Source organism: Hydractinia symbiolongicarpus, chromosome 10 (genome assembly GCF_029227915.1).
Source record: "Hydractinia symbiolongicarpus strain clone_291-10 chromosome 10, HSymV2.1, whole genome shotgun sequence".
Taxonomy (NCBI): domain Eukaryota; kingdom Metazoa; phylum Cnidaria; class Hydrozoa; order Anthoathecata; family Hydractiniidae; genus Hydractinia; species Hydractinia symbiolongicarpus.
In genome coordinates, this window is record NC_079884.1 from 109,043 (window position 1) to 127,349 (window position 18,307).

At 32.4% G+C, this 18,307-nt stretch overlaps 1 protein-coding gene across 2 annotated transcripts; it reads right to left on the reverse strand.

Annotated features, from left to right (window-relative positions):
• Positions 1 to 297: 297 nt before the first annotated feature.
• LOC130612275 (apoptotic protease-activating factor 1-like) lies at positions 298 to 18,263 on the reverse strand. Of its 2 annotated transcripts, XM_057433581.1 has the most exons (22): positions 18,042 to 18,263; positions 12,290 to 12,557; positions 11,187 to 12,073; positions 10,634 to 10,800; positions 10,276 to 10,501; positions 9,976 to 10,166; positions 9,395 to 9,530; positions 9,070 to 9,195; positions 8,279 to 8,404; positions 8,037 to 8,162; positions 7,587 to 7,709; positions 7,127 to 7,249; positions 6,848 to 6,973; positions 6,096 to 6,215; positions 4,658 to 4,777; positions 3,600 to 3,719; positions 3,382 to 3,507; positions 3,012 to 3,137; positions 2,086 to 2,211; positions 1,864 to 1,983; positions 1,260 to 1,453; positions 298 to 486 (listed from the first exon to the last, which is right to left on the reverse strand). In XM_057433581.1, the coding sequence occupies exons 1-21, from the start codon at positions 18,102 to 18,104 to the stop codon at positions 1,277 to 1,279; spliced, it is 3,723 nt and encodes a 1,240-aa protein (XP_057289564.1). In that variant the 5' UTR covers positions 18,105 to 18,263; the 3' UTR covers positions 298 to 486; positions 1,260 to 1,276. The 2 variants fall into 2 exon arrangements, with proteins under 2 accessions (XP_057289564.1, XP_057289563.1); XM_057433580.1 differs by lacking the exon at positions 298 to 486 and having other exon boundaries at positions 532 to 1,453.
• Between the last annotated feature and the right edge of the window lie 44 nt (positions 18,264 to 18,307).

An 18,307-nucleotide genomic window follows, 5' to 3' on the forward strand; every position in this document is an offset into this window, starting at 1 on the left:
TGTCTACAAAGCGTCCCGTAATTTCTTTTGAAATGTGAAGCTTGGTAGGAAACGTGCCATGTGCCATAAAAATTTTAAATTTAAAACAAACCACTTGTCTTACAGATAACATTTGTCTCGATTAGTTAAATATTATATTTATAATAATCAGGTCAGAACGTTCTTAAAATTATTTGGTTGGATTACGATCAACTTCGCTTTAAGCGTTTGACCACAAGCCAAATAACAATAAACAAGGAAGGGGGTTGGGGGAATCATAAGCTTGATGCGGACAAATTTGAAATGAAACAGTTAAATGAACTAAATTGTAATCTTTTTGGTTAAAAAATGATATTATACAGTTTCATAAAAAATAAATAACCTGAATGTTCCATATCATACGCACACTGTAAAGACGACAACAAAAATTTCGACAAAAATACCGACGTCGACGACAACGGGACATCCAAATATTACATAATTCTGAACTCGCTGAATTTCTACCACCTATGCAAAGAGGACAAAGTACTGTTGTATTAAATCTTGCAGGATTAAATTTTCCTTAGCCCTGGCGGTCTCCTGATAAACGCCCATTTGCAAAACAATCAGCCGCAAAGTGCTTATCTGATATCAAATTCGTAGAATTAGATCCCGCAAAGATACTTTAGGGAATCCTATTTGTAAAAATAAAGTCCTAAAAACATCAAATATTTTCCTATTGAATCACAAAAATAAATTTCGCAAAAAAAATCCAGCATTAATAATCCTCTCAAGGTAGCAACGCCTAGTAACGCCAACTAGCTTTTTTTGTAAGTCTTGTCAAGCAAAAGTTTTTGTGGAACATTTGTTATGCAACATCTCTTGTGTTGCACAACATGTTTTCATTGAAGTTATAACAGTTATTATGGTACAACTGTTGCTCAACAATTTTACGTTAAAAAAAACCCGACCTTTACCCACCACTTTTTTAATGCTACGCAATTTTTATGACACCCAAAACAATAAAAACAGCAACAACGAAAATAACGATAACAACAACGACGATGAAAAAAAATGACGAAAACAACGACGACGACAATAACAACGACGACGACAATAACAACGACGGCGACGAAATCAACAAGTGCGACAAAAACAACATCAATAAAAAACGACGACGCCAATAACGAAGACAAAAAACAACAACGAAAACTGCTACGACGACGATTAAAAGCGACATAAACTACACGGTGATATTGAACCAATCGGTAATAGTAAAATATCAACGGCGTTGAAACAACCTCTTTCACTGCGCTTCTCAGCTACCTTCTTCCTCTTCTTCTTCTCCAGCTGCTTTCAGTTGCTTCAGAATATATAAATAACCCAAGTTGTCAATAGTTACACAAATCTCAAAGTTTGCTGTGCAACTCAGTGAGCGTAAGTAACTTCCCATAATTTTGTATGTTTGAAGTAGATTGCCCTTTAAATCAAACCACTAGAAAAAAGAATAAAACATCACGTCACAGCCAGTGGCTCTATACAACAGTGACGATAACGTGGTCAAAACAGGAGGAAGAAAGATAAATTATTATTTGCGCATGATTTGGTCATCAAACAAACCCTGTTATTTTCAAGAAAGTTAACGTGTTTTAATTTTTAAGGGATTTATTTGAGCCTGGCTTGTTGCGTACTGTTCTTTAAAAAATCAACCTCCTGTTGCTTGGAAGCTGCTGTTTATTAAAAACCCGTGCACACTCTACTACGTCATATGCCGTACGACATTACAGAAAATAACGTTAGATGTTTCGACAACCTTTATTCTACTTTAAACTTCACAGGTCATGAAACACACGCAAGGTTGGGTGGAAAAAATTACAAAGCGATAAAAACTCCTGTTTGACTTACTTTTAAGTCGTTGCTAACAGTTATGATCATGTCATTGGTGTGGTTGAATTTGACACTGACAACCCACATGTCATGTGACACACATTCACATATTAGCTCCCCATCTGTTGTCCTCCATACCTACACAGAAATAAAAATGCTAGCAAAAAATTACAATACATATACCTCTTTAGTGGCCTCATTGTGAATTAAATTTCAGATAATACTTGGTTTCTAGCTTACATTCACACTGCCGTCGTCGGAGCCGGTAGCAAACATTGTGCAGTCGTTGGAAAACTCCACGCAACGAATGACGTCATTGTGATCGTCAGCCGTGAGAATGTGTGAACCGTCATGAGAACGCCATAACTGAAATATAAAGATCTTATAAACCCAATCAACGTTTTTTATTGGGCATTTCATATGCACGCACGATCATCTTACATATACACTTATATCTTTCTAATAGCTTCTGTAATTTAACGAAGGAGTAATATTTGTTATTTTTTGCTTTCCATGGCCAACTGCGGTAAACGTCTGAGTAAAACAAGGTCAATTTAAAAAAAAAAATGAAACGTTGAATACCACCGAGAAAACTTTCCGTCGGTAACATAATGTTTTTGATTTGTAATTTTTAAGTGGAGATGGTGTAGTGATAGCGCATGCGGCTTGTAACCAATGGGCTGCAAGTTCGAGTTTTCACCCCAGTGTACATTGCATATAGTGTTGTTAGCTTACACGAAGCTATCTGTTGACCACAAAATGGGCAAGAGATAACCAATTTACGATGTTAAACCAATTTCTGTTAATATATTATATAATATAGTTGGTGGAAAGAAAAGCAGCCGCAATCCTCAATATTCACTGATTTAAGAGGACTAAATTTATATATTTTCCAAGTAGGACTGAAATTTTTCTGCAGCAACGGAAGAAGAGTAGTTAGAACGTTTTTTTGAGTTTAAAGACCGAAAATAATAGTCTGGAAAATAAGATGTCATAATAGGGAGGCTAATTATCTGATTTTATGTAAATGTTGCTTTAGTCATTTTTCCAATTTTTTTGTGGGATTATTTCCATGAGGATTTCAGATACAACATATATTGCCAGCTTTGATAGGTATGCTAGAACGGTGTGTGAACTTTTTCAAAAAAATAGTAATAGTATTTTACCTTACAAGTTGAATCTGCTGAACAAGAAATCAGAATTTTTTCATCATGCGAGATTGTACAAGACATCACGGCGTTATCGTCATGGTTGCAGGTAAACAAAATATCGCCTGTCTCAGTGTCCCATACCTAAAAGCAAATACGTTAGAGCTATGTATAAAAATACATTCTTGATTAAGTAGGGAAGCCATCATGTACTACAAAAAACATTCATCTGTGGTTAGACACACTTGGTTATAGCAGCAGTGTATTAAAGGAAAGAAACAAACATCGTAAGGGCACTTCTTTTACAGTCCGTAAACAAAAAGAAAATATTGCTTCTGAAACACCACGACAAATTTAACCTTTACAGAAACAAAAATAAAAAACGCACCAACATTGAACCATCAAAGGATGACGAAACAGCCTTTTTATCCTGATCGAAAAGCAAACATTTCGTTACAATTTCTTTGTGCGTGCGAAACATGCAAATAGCTTCTCCACTTACTAAACTCCATACCTGCAAAGAACAACACAGTATTTATGCTTAACTAACTGTAGCAGAATCTCAAATTCAAATCATAAATAAAAAACTAAGAAATAGAATCTCACAGCACATGTGCAATCTTCAGATGCAGAAAGCAAGATTTTGTCTCCGTAACACAAACTTGTGATTTTGCCTCGATGTTCTTTTAAGTGCAGCTTCATTTGCATTGTTGAACATTCTAAAATCTAAAGAAGGTATGTTTGGGTTTTATACACTATCCAACCTGCAGTGAAACCTCCTCATAGCAGACAACCTAACCTTTTACAGTAGACGACATGTAACAGTACACGTTATGTTACGGTAGACGTCATGTTACAGTAGACGACATGTAACAGTAGACGTTATGTTACAGTAGACGTCATGTTACAGTATACGTCATGTTACAGTAGACGTCATGTAACAGTAGACGTTATGTTACAGTAGACGTCATGTTACAGTAGACGACATGTAGCAGTAGACGACGTTACAGTAGACGTCATGTTACACTTTTTTCAAAAAACAGATAAAATATCGGTCAAACTTTTAAAAGAACTCCATGAAACAGACACTTTATACCGGACTAGTCGTTAGCCCGTTTATAAATTCACGGGTTCGATCGTCCTTTACTAATCGCATTTCGTGTGTCCGTAGCGCAGAGACAGCTATCGTTACTGTGGTAACATTTTGCGCAGACAAACCAAACACGGGTGATATAGAGATTAATCCTTTATAACAAGGTTTCGATGAGGTGTGCTATAGATTATTTGTACACTAGTTCATACATGTACTAACAATTCTATTTTCTGCATCCACAGTAGAAATGAACAGCTTCAGTAGACTCTCAATATTTATAGCGGAGATATACAGGAAGATATAGAAATCGTAAAGAGAAATTGTGCCGCACAACAAAAAGTCACATTGAGAGAAGTCAACAAAAATTAATAATTCTTAGAACAAAATATTTTTTTAATGTGAATGCAGAAGACGGGTGGAAGAAATTAGCGAGAGAAAAACATCACTTTCCGCCGACTAAATGTTGAGCGTTTTTAGGCCCTACGCCCTGGGTTAAAACTTACAACACGTAAATTAAACAAACCCTAAACAAATGTTTTTAAATGCTTGCAGAGTAGAAGACATTTCTTACCGCGATGTCACCGTTGCAAAATCCAATCGCAGCTGACGTTGTATCTTTAGAAAATATACACACGGATATTTTGACGTCGAATTTCTCACTTTCTGATAGCACTGAGCTCGCTTGAAATAACTAAAATATAAAATGTTATCACACCCAGTACCTTGCCAAAATGGATATCACATTTCAGTGGTATATATGAGTGGTTTATTTCTTAAAATACCCTCATGTTCCATGCCGTAACAATGTGAAGTAAGAGGCGTACAAAAGGAGTTGTGTGAGTATACCGTATTTTTTCTTTTTAGGTATCTTTAGTAGAGGAGGGCGTTGATAAAGGGTGGTGGCGTTTGTTTTTGAATAAATAAATAAATAAATAAATAAATAAATAAATAAATAAATAAATAAATAAATAAATAAATAAATAAATAAATAAATAAATAAATAAATAAATAAATAAATAAATAAATAAATAAATAAATAAATAAATAAATAAATAAATAAATAAATATTTTTGTAAACCATAAAACCATGCTTGATAACTTGCACTTTTTGGTAACTCGAAAATTTAACTTAGTTTCTCGGTTCACATGTAACTTCTTTAGAAAAAAACAACCTTAAAAAATATTAAGGTCGAACAACCTCGTCAATATTTTTGTAACAACTTCTTTAATTCTTTAAAAAAATCTACAAAATTTCTCATTATTTAGCTTTTATGGAGAAATAAATCAGTTTATGATTTTAAAAATTGATTCTTTGAGACGGGAGAATAGAAATTTCGACGCAACGGCTTGTAACCGTTTTTAAAAGATGTAAAGGTAGCCGCATCTGTCTTGTAGTTACTCGCCTTACATACATACTAATGGTTAATCAATAGAAAGTACACAGGTTCGCCCGTCATCAAGTTATTTAATCTGTAGGTTACCAGGAATAAGCTGCGCGCAGCTATTTTAGGAAAAAAATTCGTGAATGTCCAACAAAACAAAATACTTTTTCACTGGATAGAACTATTCTATGTCAAACTTACTTAATGAGATACAGTGTGTTAAAAGCCGAAAAAATGTCCTATGTTTGACAGTTAGGCTAATGTCATTATTTTTTGTTGAATATGTATAAAAATAAATGCGACCATTAGAAAGTAGCTTTTAGAAATTGAATCATTTTCTTTATTACGACATATTGAACTTACGCTGTAAAATACAACATTCAATTATTAGCTATTACACATGCGCCAATAATGTTAGTTTATGTATATCTGGTCAGCAAAATACCTATTCCATTAGTTAGTATGAAAATCATCTTCAAGTGAAAATGTGGAGGCTTACAGGAGGTCACAAAACTATACGGAATCTTCTATCATGGGCAAAACAACTGTTGTATAGATAGATTTTTAAATTAGTAAAATTTCTGAAAGCTCAACAACTTACTACAAAATTTTGAAATTCGTTCTTACTTTGACTTGATTTTTATTTGTAGCAGCCACGATGGTCGGTGATTCTTCATCAGAAAAGCTAACGTCAAATATTTTACGCAACTTCTCTGTGGTATATGTACCTGGTTTCACTTCCCATATCTAATTTAAAAAACAACAAGACACATCGCAATTCTTACTTGCTTAAGATTTCAGCTACTTGTTACATGTAAGTGCCACCAGGGTGTTGTTTCGACAAGTTGTGGGTAAATGTTTTTTAACTATAATTTTGCGAAATTATAAGGTACCAAAGCACGCAGAAACAAGAAAAAATACTTCGGTGCCTAAATGCAAAAAAGACCTAAAATCGCAGCACTAAACCCGAAGAAAGGTTAATTTTTTAAAGTGCAGACACAGCATCTTGCTACGAAGCAATTTTTTTGTCGAAGACAATAAATCTGTCATAACTAGACAGAAGTTTCTGCAAAGATTCATACTTCAAGGTTTTCCGGATTTTTCTCTAGAAAATGATCATTATTCAAGATTTCCAAGCTACCAATATAAGTCACCAAGGTTTTTAAGGGTTTGAAGGTCCAGCAGACACGTTCATGTAATATGGATATATAACTAAACACTCCGTATATCCAATTTATTTTCTAAGTTGAGTATTACGCTGAATCTGTTAAAAAAATAGGTTAAGGGAATTAATTTTTGCTAATTTTGCGAGTTTTAGTCAATTTCGAGAAAAATAATTCCTGCCGAAATTACACAAATTACACAAACAAGATATATACTTTGCAAACTCCGTCCGCAGATGCAGTGGCGATGCTTTGACCATCACTGCAAAAACTGACATCATTTAACCAACTACTATGACCAGCATACGTTTGAACGAAAACCTCATTTTGCACATCGTATAACTAAAAAAAAAACATTGTTTGTGCTTTATGACCTGTTAATAAAATTGAAATCTGACCAAGATGAAGTTTTTATTCAGTTTCAGGTTTTTATATTACGAAAAGTTTTCTTACTCGTACAAAATGTAAGCAGAAATAAATTATTGTTCTACTTACACGTGCTACCATATCACTGTGAGCCAAGGCTAAGTATTTATAATCAGGAGAATAGGCCATGGAGAGAACATGACAAGGTGTGGTCACACTCCACATCAGAGATCCATCAGTTACAGCGTATTTCTAAGAAAGATAACTTCGTTTATAATTAATTTAATTGTTCACACTTTTAAAACAAAACTTATATGATTTGAATAACTCAAATACTAGTATTGTAGATATTGGCAAAGGTGGGAAGCCACACAACCACAGATTCTCAAAATTTGAAGAGATGGAAAGAACTTTGAAGTGTAACAGGATTAAGTTTCTTTTATGGCCATATAAGGTAAATTAAAAAAGATTGCACGAAATTTGTAAAAACCTCAGGGGACCATTTAGGAAGGAAATGGGACTTAGGGATTTTAAGGAGTTTTGAGAAGCTTCGAGGAGGATTGGCCACACAACACTTGTCCAAACTCACCTGAACAAATTGTTGACTTGCAGAAAAAACACTTTTGCTATCCGGTGAAAATAAACAAAAAGGTATAAAATCTTTATCGCCGCCACATGTGAAGAGTAAAGCACTTGTTTCAGCATCCCAAATCTATGAAAAAATAACTTGTAGATGTGAACAAGAAGATACAACTAAAACAATATTTGCATACATATGCAAGAAAAAAATTGTTTTAAAACAAATTTTACTGGCAATTTAGCATTTTAAAGGCTATTTTGGACAGCCAAAAATCTAAATGAGCCAGCCAGTCAGGCTATAAGAAAGTTAAAATACAGAGATATTTTGCTAACAATTAGATTTTTCAACTTACAAGAACTGAAAGAAGCAAAATATTTTCCTGTTTTATATTTTTCCATTAGTTAATCATTGAACGTATTTTGCATATGACGAGCTTTATGGTACATAAAAAATACATACCTTTAAAGTTGAATCGTTTGATGAAGATGCAATATATTTATCATTAGGTGAAAAACAACACCAGTTTACAACATCAGTATGGTCTTGTAATGTGCTACGTAAATGACCAGTAGCTATGTCCCATACCTATGGAAAGAAAATTCCCACTAACCATTACTTCCTTGGAAGGACGTGCAATAAAAAACTGGAATTAAATGGGATTATTTCAAAAAGTTTAAAAAACCCCGATAGGGTAAACTTACTTTTACCGTTGTATCAATTGATGCTGAGACGATGTATTTTTCATTGTTTGAACACTTGCAGCACAAAATATCATCTTTGTGACCTTGTAAACACAACAGCTCCTTACCAGAAGCAACCGACCACACCTTATAATTAAAAAAGTGTTTTAGCACACGCGGCTACCACAGCTTGCTGCAGGTTATAAAAAATAGTTACTTTACTAAAAACAAAAACAACAAATTTTATCTTTAAAACTTTCCAGTTTTTTTTAAAATTACAAAAAAGATCAAAATGAACTTCAATATCAAATAAGAGTTGTTTAAGGTATAATTGCAAATAATAGTATTTTAGATGAAATTCAAATGAGATTCATGGCTTGACTGTGCACAATGTTTTACCCAGAAATTTCAAACTTGAGTATACTCTAAACTATAATTTACTTTTCTTAACCAATTTTTGACTGATTGTGTCATTTTTGCATTTTTTCTATTTTAGTCACTTAAAATAACAAATCCAGACGGTTATTTTTACCTTGTTAAAGTTTTTTATATTTTGTTCAGTGCATTTAACTTTTGCAAAATGGCAAACCTTTAAATATTTAAAACAATATGCAAAATCTAAAAGCAACCCCAAAAATAAGAGGGTCAATATTAATTAATTGGAAAAAAACATGGTGACAATCACAGCCTTTAAAATGTAGAGAAGTTTATTTAAACTACAAGGAGTTTGAAGAGCATGGGCTTGAATCTGTCCGAAAATTTAGCTAATATTTCAAAGGTAGACACTTTGATAGACAAAAAATAACCAATACCTTGATTGTATTATCAGCAGCACAAGAGATGATTTTCTCATCGCTTGGTGTAAACTCACAAAAATTAACGACATCTTCATGGCCCTCCAGTGTCAAAATCTCCTTTCCTGTTATACTGTTCCAAATCTAGTGACGAAAATAAACTTGAAAACTCAATATTTAACTTTAAAAATTTAAGCACACAAGAAATAGCAGTTTTGGTATGCACCTGTTACATTTCTCTTCATGGTAAACAATTATAAAAAACAAAGTCATGTTGATAATTGCAACGTCACTACTGTCCTAACAATTTTTTTATTTTTTCTTAGAATTAGTTTCCACATACCTTAATACGTTTATCACTTCCACAAGTTACCACTACAGAACTACCAAATTTATGTGAAAATTGACAAGCATTAACAGGCCCTTTATGGAGTTGAGATGTCAGGAGGTATCCAGCTTCTAACTGATTGGGTCGATTACTAAAGGTATTATGCATTATTTTTAAACAGTCCTTTCTAGCACAAAATGACAATATCTGTTGGGATAAATAATAAGAAATTGATCATAGAGGATGTTTTTACAATAATCTCTTCAAAAAATTTTATTTAAATAGCAAAGCTAACCTCATACGAGAATCAGAAATTAAAATTAGCAAGAACAACTCATTTTCCTGAGAGAAAAAGATGATATTTTTATTTGATTAAAAATGAATTATAAATGGTTTTGTGCTATATGTAGTTGATTTTAATTTAAAAAATTAAAATCCCTTTAAAATTTTCTAATTGCAACAAATCAAAAAAATAATCTTTGCGAAATCTTTTCTTTGGATCAATTTGGTAATTAGCGATAACTCTCTGACAAAATGTCTCACATCAAAAAATTCTAAAAGGAACATGATGATTTCAAAAGAATAAAGAAACTTACAGCCAGGTATAATACACTTTTGTGTTAGAAGTTTGGTTTCTTAAGCTTTGGGTAGCATTATTTAAAGCCAACTGGTAAATAAATGAGGATGTGGGTTGACTGAGAGCTAACTGAGTAAAATCAATCTTCGCTGTTGAGGATAAAACATGCGACTGCATACTGATCAGTTGAGAGATATCGCATAAACCTCTCTAGAAAGAAAACATTTAGTTTGCATTGGTGAAAGAAAATTAAATGAACTCCTATTTAAGTAACAGTCAAAACTAATTAGCCTAAAATGACATTACAAGGCTTTCCTACCTTCGCTTCAATATCATTTTTAATTTCTTTTATGACTTGACCAAATGAACTAATCAGATAGGCAGGACCAGTTACAGAAATAGAGACTTCAATCCAGGAAAAATTATTCAGCAGTTTAATAGCAAGAGATAAATTCCCAGCGTTTATCAAGTGAGAAATCAAATACCAATGTATATATCCATCATCTTTCAATATATGAAAACTACCATTACAGGCTGAAGAAAACCTAAAACATGTAAATTTTTAATTTAAATTAAATAGTAAGCTTTGCCCATTTAAATGTTAAGGTGGGCTAGTGTGAATTAGCACTATTCAACAATTTTAGGTAATAGGCATTATTTATTACAAAGTCTTTTACCTATCTACTAGTAAAGCATGATACCCTTTAAGCTTTTTATCTCGTTCTGTTTTTTCTTTTAAAAAACTTAACTGAATATCATGAATACTATATTTGCCAGAACTTGAATCAAAACGTAAAAGAGATCTTTCAAACAGTTCATCCAATATATCTTCTACTTCGACATCCTAAAAGAGAAGATCTAAGGACCTAATACATATAAAGGACCTAATACATATAATACTGTATAAATTTTGTTCACCATCAAGTGACACATTTAGGACTTTGTCAGTTATATATATCTCTGTGATTTGATTGGATAAAATTCTCCCTAAGTGTGAAAAATGATTTTGGTTGTCAATATGATAAGTGTGTAATGCCGAAACCAGATTTATTTTTGAAATATATTTTTTTTGCAAAAAAACAAAGTATCGATTGCATCCTTTACTATGTTTAAGGCTATAAACTGACGTTAAATGAAATTCCAAATGTAGGTTGCATAAGTTCATCAGGTCATCTTTAACAAAAAGAACATTTTTTAACTCTGTTTAAAATGACTTAAGTATATACTTACATCTAAATCCCAGTACACTGCTAATACACTGATTGAAATTGAAATGTTCTCTGAGAAAACTGCAAACATTGAATAGAATTTCTTCAATTCTTCTGTCAAATGATCAAAGCTAACCATGAGTGCATCATATAATGAATGATACTGATACGCTAGTTTACTTTTGACTTTACTTGTTTTTTGGTGTTCTAATTGTTTAAGATAATAATCCCAGCGATTGCCATGTCCTTTTAACAAAGCACCAATCATTGAAATAGCTAATGGTGATCCTTTGCATTCAGAAATAATCAGATTAGCCTCAGGAGGCAGTTGATTTAATTCAAGACTTGTCCAATTAGCTAAAATTTGTTGACTCTGAAGAGTATCCAAACTTTCCGAGATAGAAACTTTTATAACAAGTCCATTAATTTTGCTTGCAACAGATAAGTACCTTGTAGTTACTAAAGTTCGTACTCTCACATCAAAATATTTTGCATCAGTTTCTGACCACAGGTCATCTAACACAAGCAAACTACGAGGATGCTCATGAGCAAATAAAATACGCAACCGGTCGCGAGATTCTTCTAAATTTCTCGGTATAGTGTAATCTTTATCTGGGTCTAACCAAGAGCACAGATTTTGCATTTTCATAAGTAACTTTGCTTCATCTACTTGACCTATAGTAAGCCAGAATATTCCACCAGGAAAACAAGTATGTACTAGTTCTTCATCATGTAATACATCTGCAGTTAGGACTGTCTTTCCACTGCCACCCATGCCATGTAATACCACCCAGCCATCTACATCTCTTAATTGGTACAATGCATTTTGTGCTTCTTGTAAGCAAGTTGGACGCTTAACAAAAACTGGTGGCATTTGCGGAACACCTCCATCTCGTAATATTGTTTCAACTAAAATTAAGAATTTGTCATTAGTACTGCTATTTTAACGAGTTTTGATAAGAACTACCATCCATCCTTTATCTTTGACACTAGCTATACACAATCAAACTTTTGGTATTAGCAGTCACAAAATATTTAAACATTTATTTCTACATCAGAAATCTGAGCTGCACATCATTACACATATAATTTTCTCAAAACAAACAAATAAGTTAATTTACTCACTGTCAGGTAAGTCCTCTTCACTGTTGCTGTCATCACTAACATCCACATAATTGTCACCCAAAGCACTTTCAAGTAATTCCGCAAGATGGTGGTACTCACTGTATTTTAAAGCATCATAAAAATGCTTAAAAACGTTTCTGTTCTTTGATAACAGTATGGATATAAGAGCTTCAGATTTTTTTTTAGATGTCGGCTCTGACTTGACTAGCTCTACATCTTCCAAGGTTATTGCAAGTTTACTTTGCAAGTACGAAAACACATCACCAACCTGAAATTTCAGTAATCATTGATGATTAGTTTAATAAAATATATATACCAATATTTAAATTTCATATGAGAGATTTTGTAAAGGTTTTATATGAAAAAAACATGGTGTCCTTATTTTTACACCATATGGAGCTACACAAAGTTCAGCATATGCTACTTGCAGTCCTTAAATAATGTTTGATATAATTGAGCACAACATAACACAGGAAAAGGATAAATGACTGAGGAAATAACAGGAGTGTGGTGCTTTATGTGCTGGCAGTGTACATATGACAGAGGTGGGGCACTATTAGGTTTATAATAAGCTAGATAGAGCTTATAAAGAGTAGCTTCTTTTAACGTGTGATAGACATACGTATACAGGTATTATAATATAGATGAAGAAGGCTACTAGGAGAAAAGCTTAGGGTGTAGTCCACTACAATCGCCCTTATCTCTTCTTAATAAAAACACTTTTCTTCTTAATAAAAACACTTCTCCTCTTTCCTCCGTAATCTTCTCTTCCATTAGAAGCACTTCTCTACCATGAACTCAAAACATTCCCAGACCCAATTCTGATCAAGAATTTTGATTGAGCTGGATTTTGATAACTCAAGTTTTTAAATAAGTGAAACCCTCGTCCCAAGGTGTTCTTGCCTTTTCGAAATTAATACATGACGGCGAAAATCCCTGGGGACAAGGAATGACATACAAGATCCCAGCCATGAAAAAGATCAAGTAATCAATAACTCTCCAAAAATTTTTGCGTAGTGAACCACTACAAATACTTTAGATAAAAATTATTGTGGTGTTCCGTTTGAGGCATTTCTTTATTTTCATACACACTTCTTTATATATAACACTAAACTCTAACCCGGCTGGTCAGTGTTCTTATTTTTTATTGTTCTAAACAAAAGAACTGTTGTTTTCAACCTAAAATCCTAGCCTGATATTGTTATAAAGCACATTTATTAAAATAAGAAAAAGCATGTGATTTGCTTGGTTGACACTACCATGATTTTGAGGACTATAGGTAGCCATTTATTTTGCCATTTATTGTCTAGTGATAAATCAAATTATTTACTACTGATCTGAATTGATTTGTAGTATTATTCTATTCATGCACATGCTTCGGGACCTGCTTCAATAAGCTGAAATTAATTACTACTAATCTGAATTGATTTGTGATATCATTTTATCCATGCACATGCTTCAAGACCTGCTACAATAAGCTGTTCGTAAATTGGGCACATGTTAGCGAAGTATACTTCTTGCAAAAAGTGAAAAAAATATACAGACTATGTTTGTAAAATTACGGACCAGATTTTAAATTTAGTTGTGAAGAGAAAGTTTAGGCAAGAGAAGTGTTAAGTCCAGAAGAGAAGTGACAAAATGTAGAAGAGAATTGAGAATACAGAAGAAACTGTTTGGATCTTAAAGGAAAAGTGTTTTTAAATTGGAGGAGAAGTGAGCTATAGGGACCATCATAGTCCACAAGGGTGAATTTATATTAGGTACATGCACGTAAGTTTGAGACAATATCTTTCTCTCCGACCTAGCATTCTCACCAAACTCTGCCCAATTATTCTCCTTTGCTTTACTTATAAACTAAAATAAAATTCTCACATCTAAAGTACACTGTTAGGACTACAAAATACAATCAATGGCAATTTTGCTTTTTTTTATGCATAGCATGAATTGATCCAAGCTAATTGAGGTCTTATTGATTTTAGTGAAATCTAATTTGTGCAACCAAAGTTAGACAAAGGACTTCTAACAGCATTAAAACTATGTTCACAAAAAAAAACTGATGCAAAAAAGAAGAAGTTCAGGGGATAAGATTGCAACAACTTTTGGAAAGCAAAAACATCCCATAAATTGTTTAAAAAGAGTCAAAAGCAGATGGCAAAAAGCCAAAAAAAGATCGCCCTAGATTGTTTAAAACCATCAAAGCGGAATTGTAAAAAGTGAAAAAATTTCCATAGATTGTTTAAAAATAATCAACAGCTAGCAAAAAAAGATCACCATAGATGGTTAAAACAACAGCAAAACAGCATGCAAGAAATTATTTTAGTAATTGTAAAATATGGCTTTAATAAGAAATGCTACATTGAGTTGAAACAGTGGCTTGGCGAGTTATCAAAGGGCAAAAACAAGGTAATAATTTTTGTTGCTTTTAGGTAGTTACAGAAAAAAACATTTTTCCAGGTTAAACAAAGCCCAACATGAAAGTGATCTACCCCATAATGTTTTTAGAGCATCCTTATTATCACAAACAACCTTAATGGTTTCATATCTTCTTTCTTGTATCACAGCTTCTTACAGATTTCCTGTAATCTTGCTTGACCTCTTTTATCTTCCTCTTGATTCAGTCATATCTTAAAGGGAACGCGAGGTGTAAAATGATGTGGGACGTATATTAAAGAGCTCAAAAAGTTTGTTAACAAGTCTTTTTAAAATTTTTTAAACAGCTCTTTTTGTTTTCAAGATATTCACATTTAAAGAATTTCACATTTAATTGTGTTGCATAAATCATGATGTCATATATAAGGAATAGCAAATTTTGCCATTTTCTGTCATCAGTAACTGTAGACCTGCTAAAGGATGTGCATTCAAACTTTATTGCATAAAAAATTATAAAGGTAAATTGATTAACATGATTTTTTTTGCCAAGAGGAAGATCTTGACCGTTTAGAAAGGAATGATATGAGAATGGTTAGGTGGGTGTGTAATGCCAGTCTGAGAGACAGAAAGAGTTCAAATGAGCTAAGAAGCAGGCTAAGTATCCGTAGAATTAAAGATGTTATCCAGATAAGAAGATTGAATTGGCCGACCAACAGACCGTAAACTACTATCTACTTCGTGCATAGAACAAGTAATTAAGTTGGATTCACCGTATTTCAAAAATCCAATTTCTAATAAAAATACAAGGTGCAAAAAAATTTTTTTAATGTAAAAAAACAAAAACAGAGACACAAGATTAGCTATATATACACATCTATTGTTTAATAATTTTAATGTCATTCACGATCCAGCGTGATCCATCGCTATAGCATGATCGCGGATCGTTCGTGTCGCACATGATACACGCTCAAAATGTTAAGTGTCCTAATTCCAGTACTGTAGATTGCTTTATTTATAGTTGATAATGTACAAAATATTTAAAATATACTAATAAAATATACTAATAAAATAAACTAACAAAATATAATAATAAAATACCATTTCTCTAGTAAAATCAATCTTTTGTTGGAATGTCCACTTGGAAGTCTGTGAGCCTTATTGGACCAAAGTTTTCCTCTGTATAAAGACTGACCATTACTTCTCTTGGTTCTGGGCAAAACTTCACTACAGTACAGTCTGAATGTAATATACCGCATACACGCTAATATCATACCTTTGCGTGGAGGACGGCAGTCGTTTGTCTTTTGATATAATTAAATCCCTTAAGGGTTTCGCGAGTTTATATTTGCGTGTTAAAAGACAATGCACTCGCAAAGAAATATCAAGCAATTATATTTCTTGTAATAGCCAGATGCATTGTATAAATGTATTGATAAGCTATTCCCTTAAGTACTAGCGTGAAGTAATTAAATAATATAAATCTTTCGCGAAGTTTTATAATACTACATTGCGCGAGAATGTATTGTTGATTTAATTACTTAAAAAGATTCCAGTGAGTTTAATTTAAAAAACATATGAGAAGCATTGTTCACACCTATTAAATGACTTGCGTATTTTTTTTATTAAAAGAATACAACTGCGGTTTATTTTTGTAAAACAAATGGTTATAATCTGAAATAAATACAATATCTACATTTCTTGATGAAAACATTTCCTTCTTAACAAACAACGTAAAATAATCCTTCCGCATACTTTTTATTGAAACAAATAAAAACATTTCTATCGCTGCTTTTTGTTTCTAAATTATTAAAATGCAATGTAAAAAAAACATTTCTATCGCCGTTCTTCTTTTTTAAACTTTTAAAATGCGATCTTAAAAAACATTTCTATCGCTGCTTTTTGTTTTTAAACTTTTAAAATGCGATCTTAAAAACATTTCTATCACCGGTTTTCGTTAAAAAAACTTTTAAAACCTGATCTTAAAAAACATTCCTATCGCCGCTTTCGTTTTTAAACTTTTAAAATGCGATTTAAAAACACATTTCTATTGCCGCTTTTTGTTTTTAAACTTTTAAAATATGATCTTAAAAACATTTCTGCCGCCACTTTTCGTTTTTAAACTTTTAAAATGCGATTTAAAAAAACATTCTATCGCCGCTTTTCGTTTTTAAACTTTTAAAATGCAATCTAAACTTTTATATTTAATTACTGCATTAAAATGTTCAAAAGAGTTCGCGCAAAATAGATTGCCAAAATTGATCTTGCAACCGATTGTGATTAAACAAACGATCACGTGGGATCGTTGTTTATCAGCAAGGCAATTATTTTCTTAAAAAAAAGCTATTGTTCTATGTATCTATTCATGCGAGTTTCGCGCCCACAGTAGATTACATTCAGACTGTACTGTAGATCAGACTAAAAGTCTTTGCATTTTAATTCATACCATAATTTGATATTGGCTAGATATGAGTCCATTTCCATGGCTTTTTTTATTTGGTCTTGTTCTATCGTTGGACTAGGTCTGGTATCGATTGGGTTTGGCTTACACTGTCTGTTTCAATGTTGTCTTCTCGTAATTTAAGAATGTCTGCATCAACACTCGTTTTGGCCAGCTCTGGCACAACTTCTGAAGGCAATTATTCGCTCAAATTTAATGGGGAACTTGTAAAAATAGTATTTTCATAATAAAAAAACATTAACAGGCAAAAAAAAAAACTGACAAAAAACCTTTTTAAATTTTTTATTTTTCCCAACATCTTCATTCTTCTTCAAGCAGTATTTTTACGAAAAGAGTTCTGAAAAAACTTTTGTTTCTTTTGCTATGAGTAATTGTATATACCTGTGGCCGAATCATTATCTTTGCATATTACCGTTATTTCCTCATCAGGATTTAATACCTGACAAAAGTAATACCACCTTCTATGAGACACAATGTTTAAGTTTGTTTTTAAACAAAGTACACACACTCATTCATGTTGGTATAAAAAAAACGAAAGTCAATATTTAAAAAAAAGAAATATTTGTTTTGGTTGCATACCATTTGCTTTCTTGGCCTTGCGATCAAACATAAACGCTTCTGGCCTCCCTTGGAAATAGTCAATTTTTTAAAAATAGGCTGTCATTTTAAAAGTGTGTTCTTTGCTATCAATATTAAAATGTTCTTAATATTAATGTTAATTTAAAAAATTATGTATTTAAATAACGTAATTAAGTAAGGAATTATTTACATATAGCCGAAAATATGCATAGTAGAAAAGTAGTAAAATTTGAAAATAATATGTATATTGATTATTTTATGATTAAAAAGGGTTTTATCACAAAAACATAAGCTTAAATACGTAACATGGACGGCATAAATAAAAATATAAATATTTAGACCTACAAGCAAGTCTTGTGTTATTTCCTTTTTATTTGTTATCAACGAAAAACGTTGCTGTTCATTCATTTCTTCTTTGATGCAAAAAATTTTCTCGATAGTAACATCTCACACTACTTAGGACTAAAAAAATAAGTAAAAGCGTAGCCTTTAGCTGGGCTAGCGGTTCTGTGACTAGTCTTGTCTTGTCTTTTTTAGTCATTGTAATAATGCACCGATATTGATTTAATTCACTCAATGTGGGTAATCAAAATATTGATCAAACTTTACAA

Excerpts from the sequence above, each read along its gene's own strand:
- LOC130612275 (XM_057433581.1), bottom strand. The coding sequence starts at position 18,104 with ATGAATGAACAGCAACGTTTTTCGTTGATAACAAATAAAAAGGAAATA. Across the intron at positions 9,531-9,975 it reads AAAGTGTATTATACCTGGCT|TAATCGACCCAATCAGTTAG; the intron begins GTAAGTTTCTTT and ends TAATACCTTTAG. Across the intron at positions 2,212-3,011 it reads CAGCAGATTCAACTTGTAAG|TTATGGCGTTCTCATGACGG; the intron begins GTAAAATACTAT and ends TTTATATTTCAG.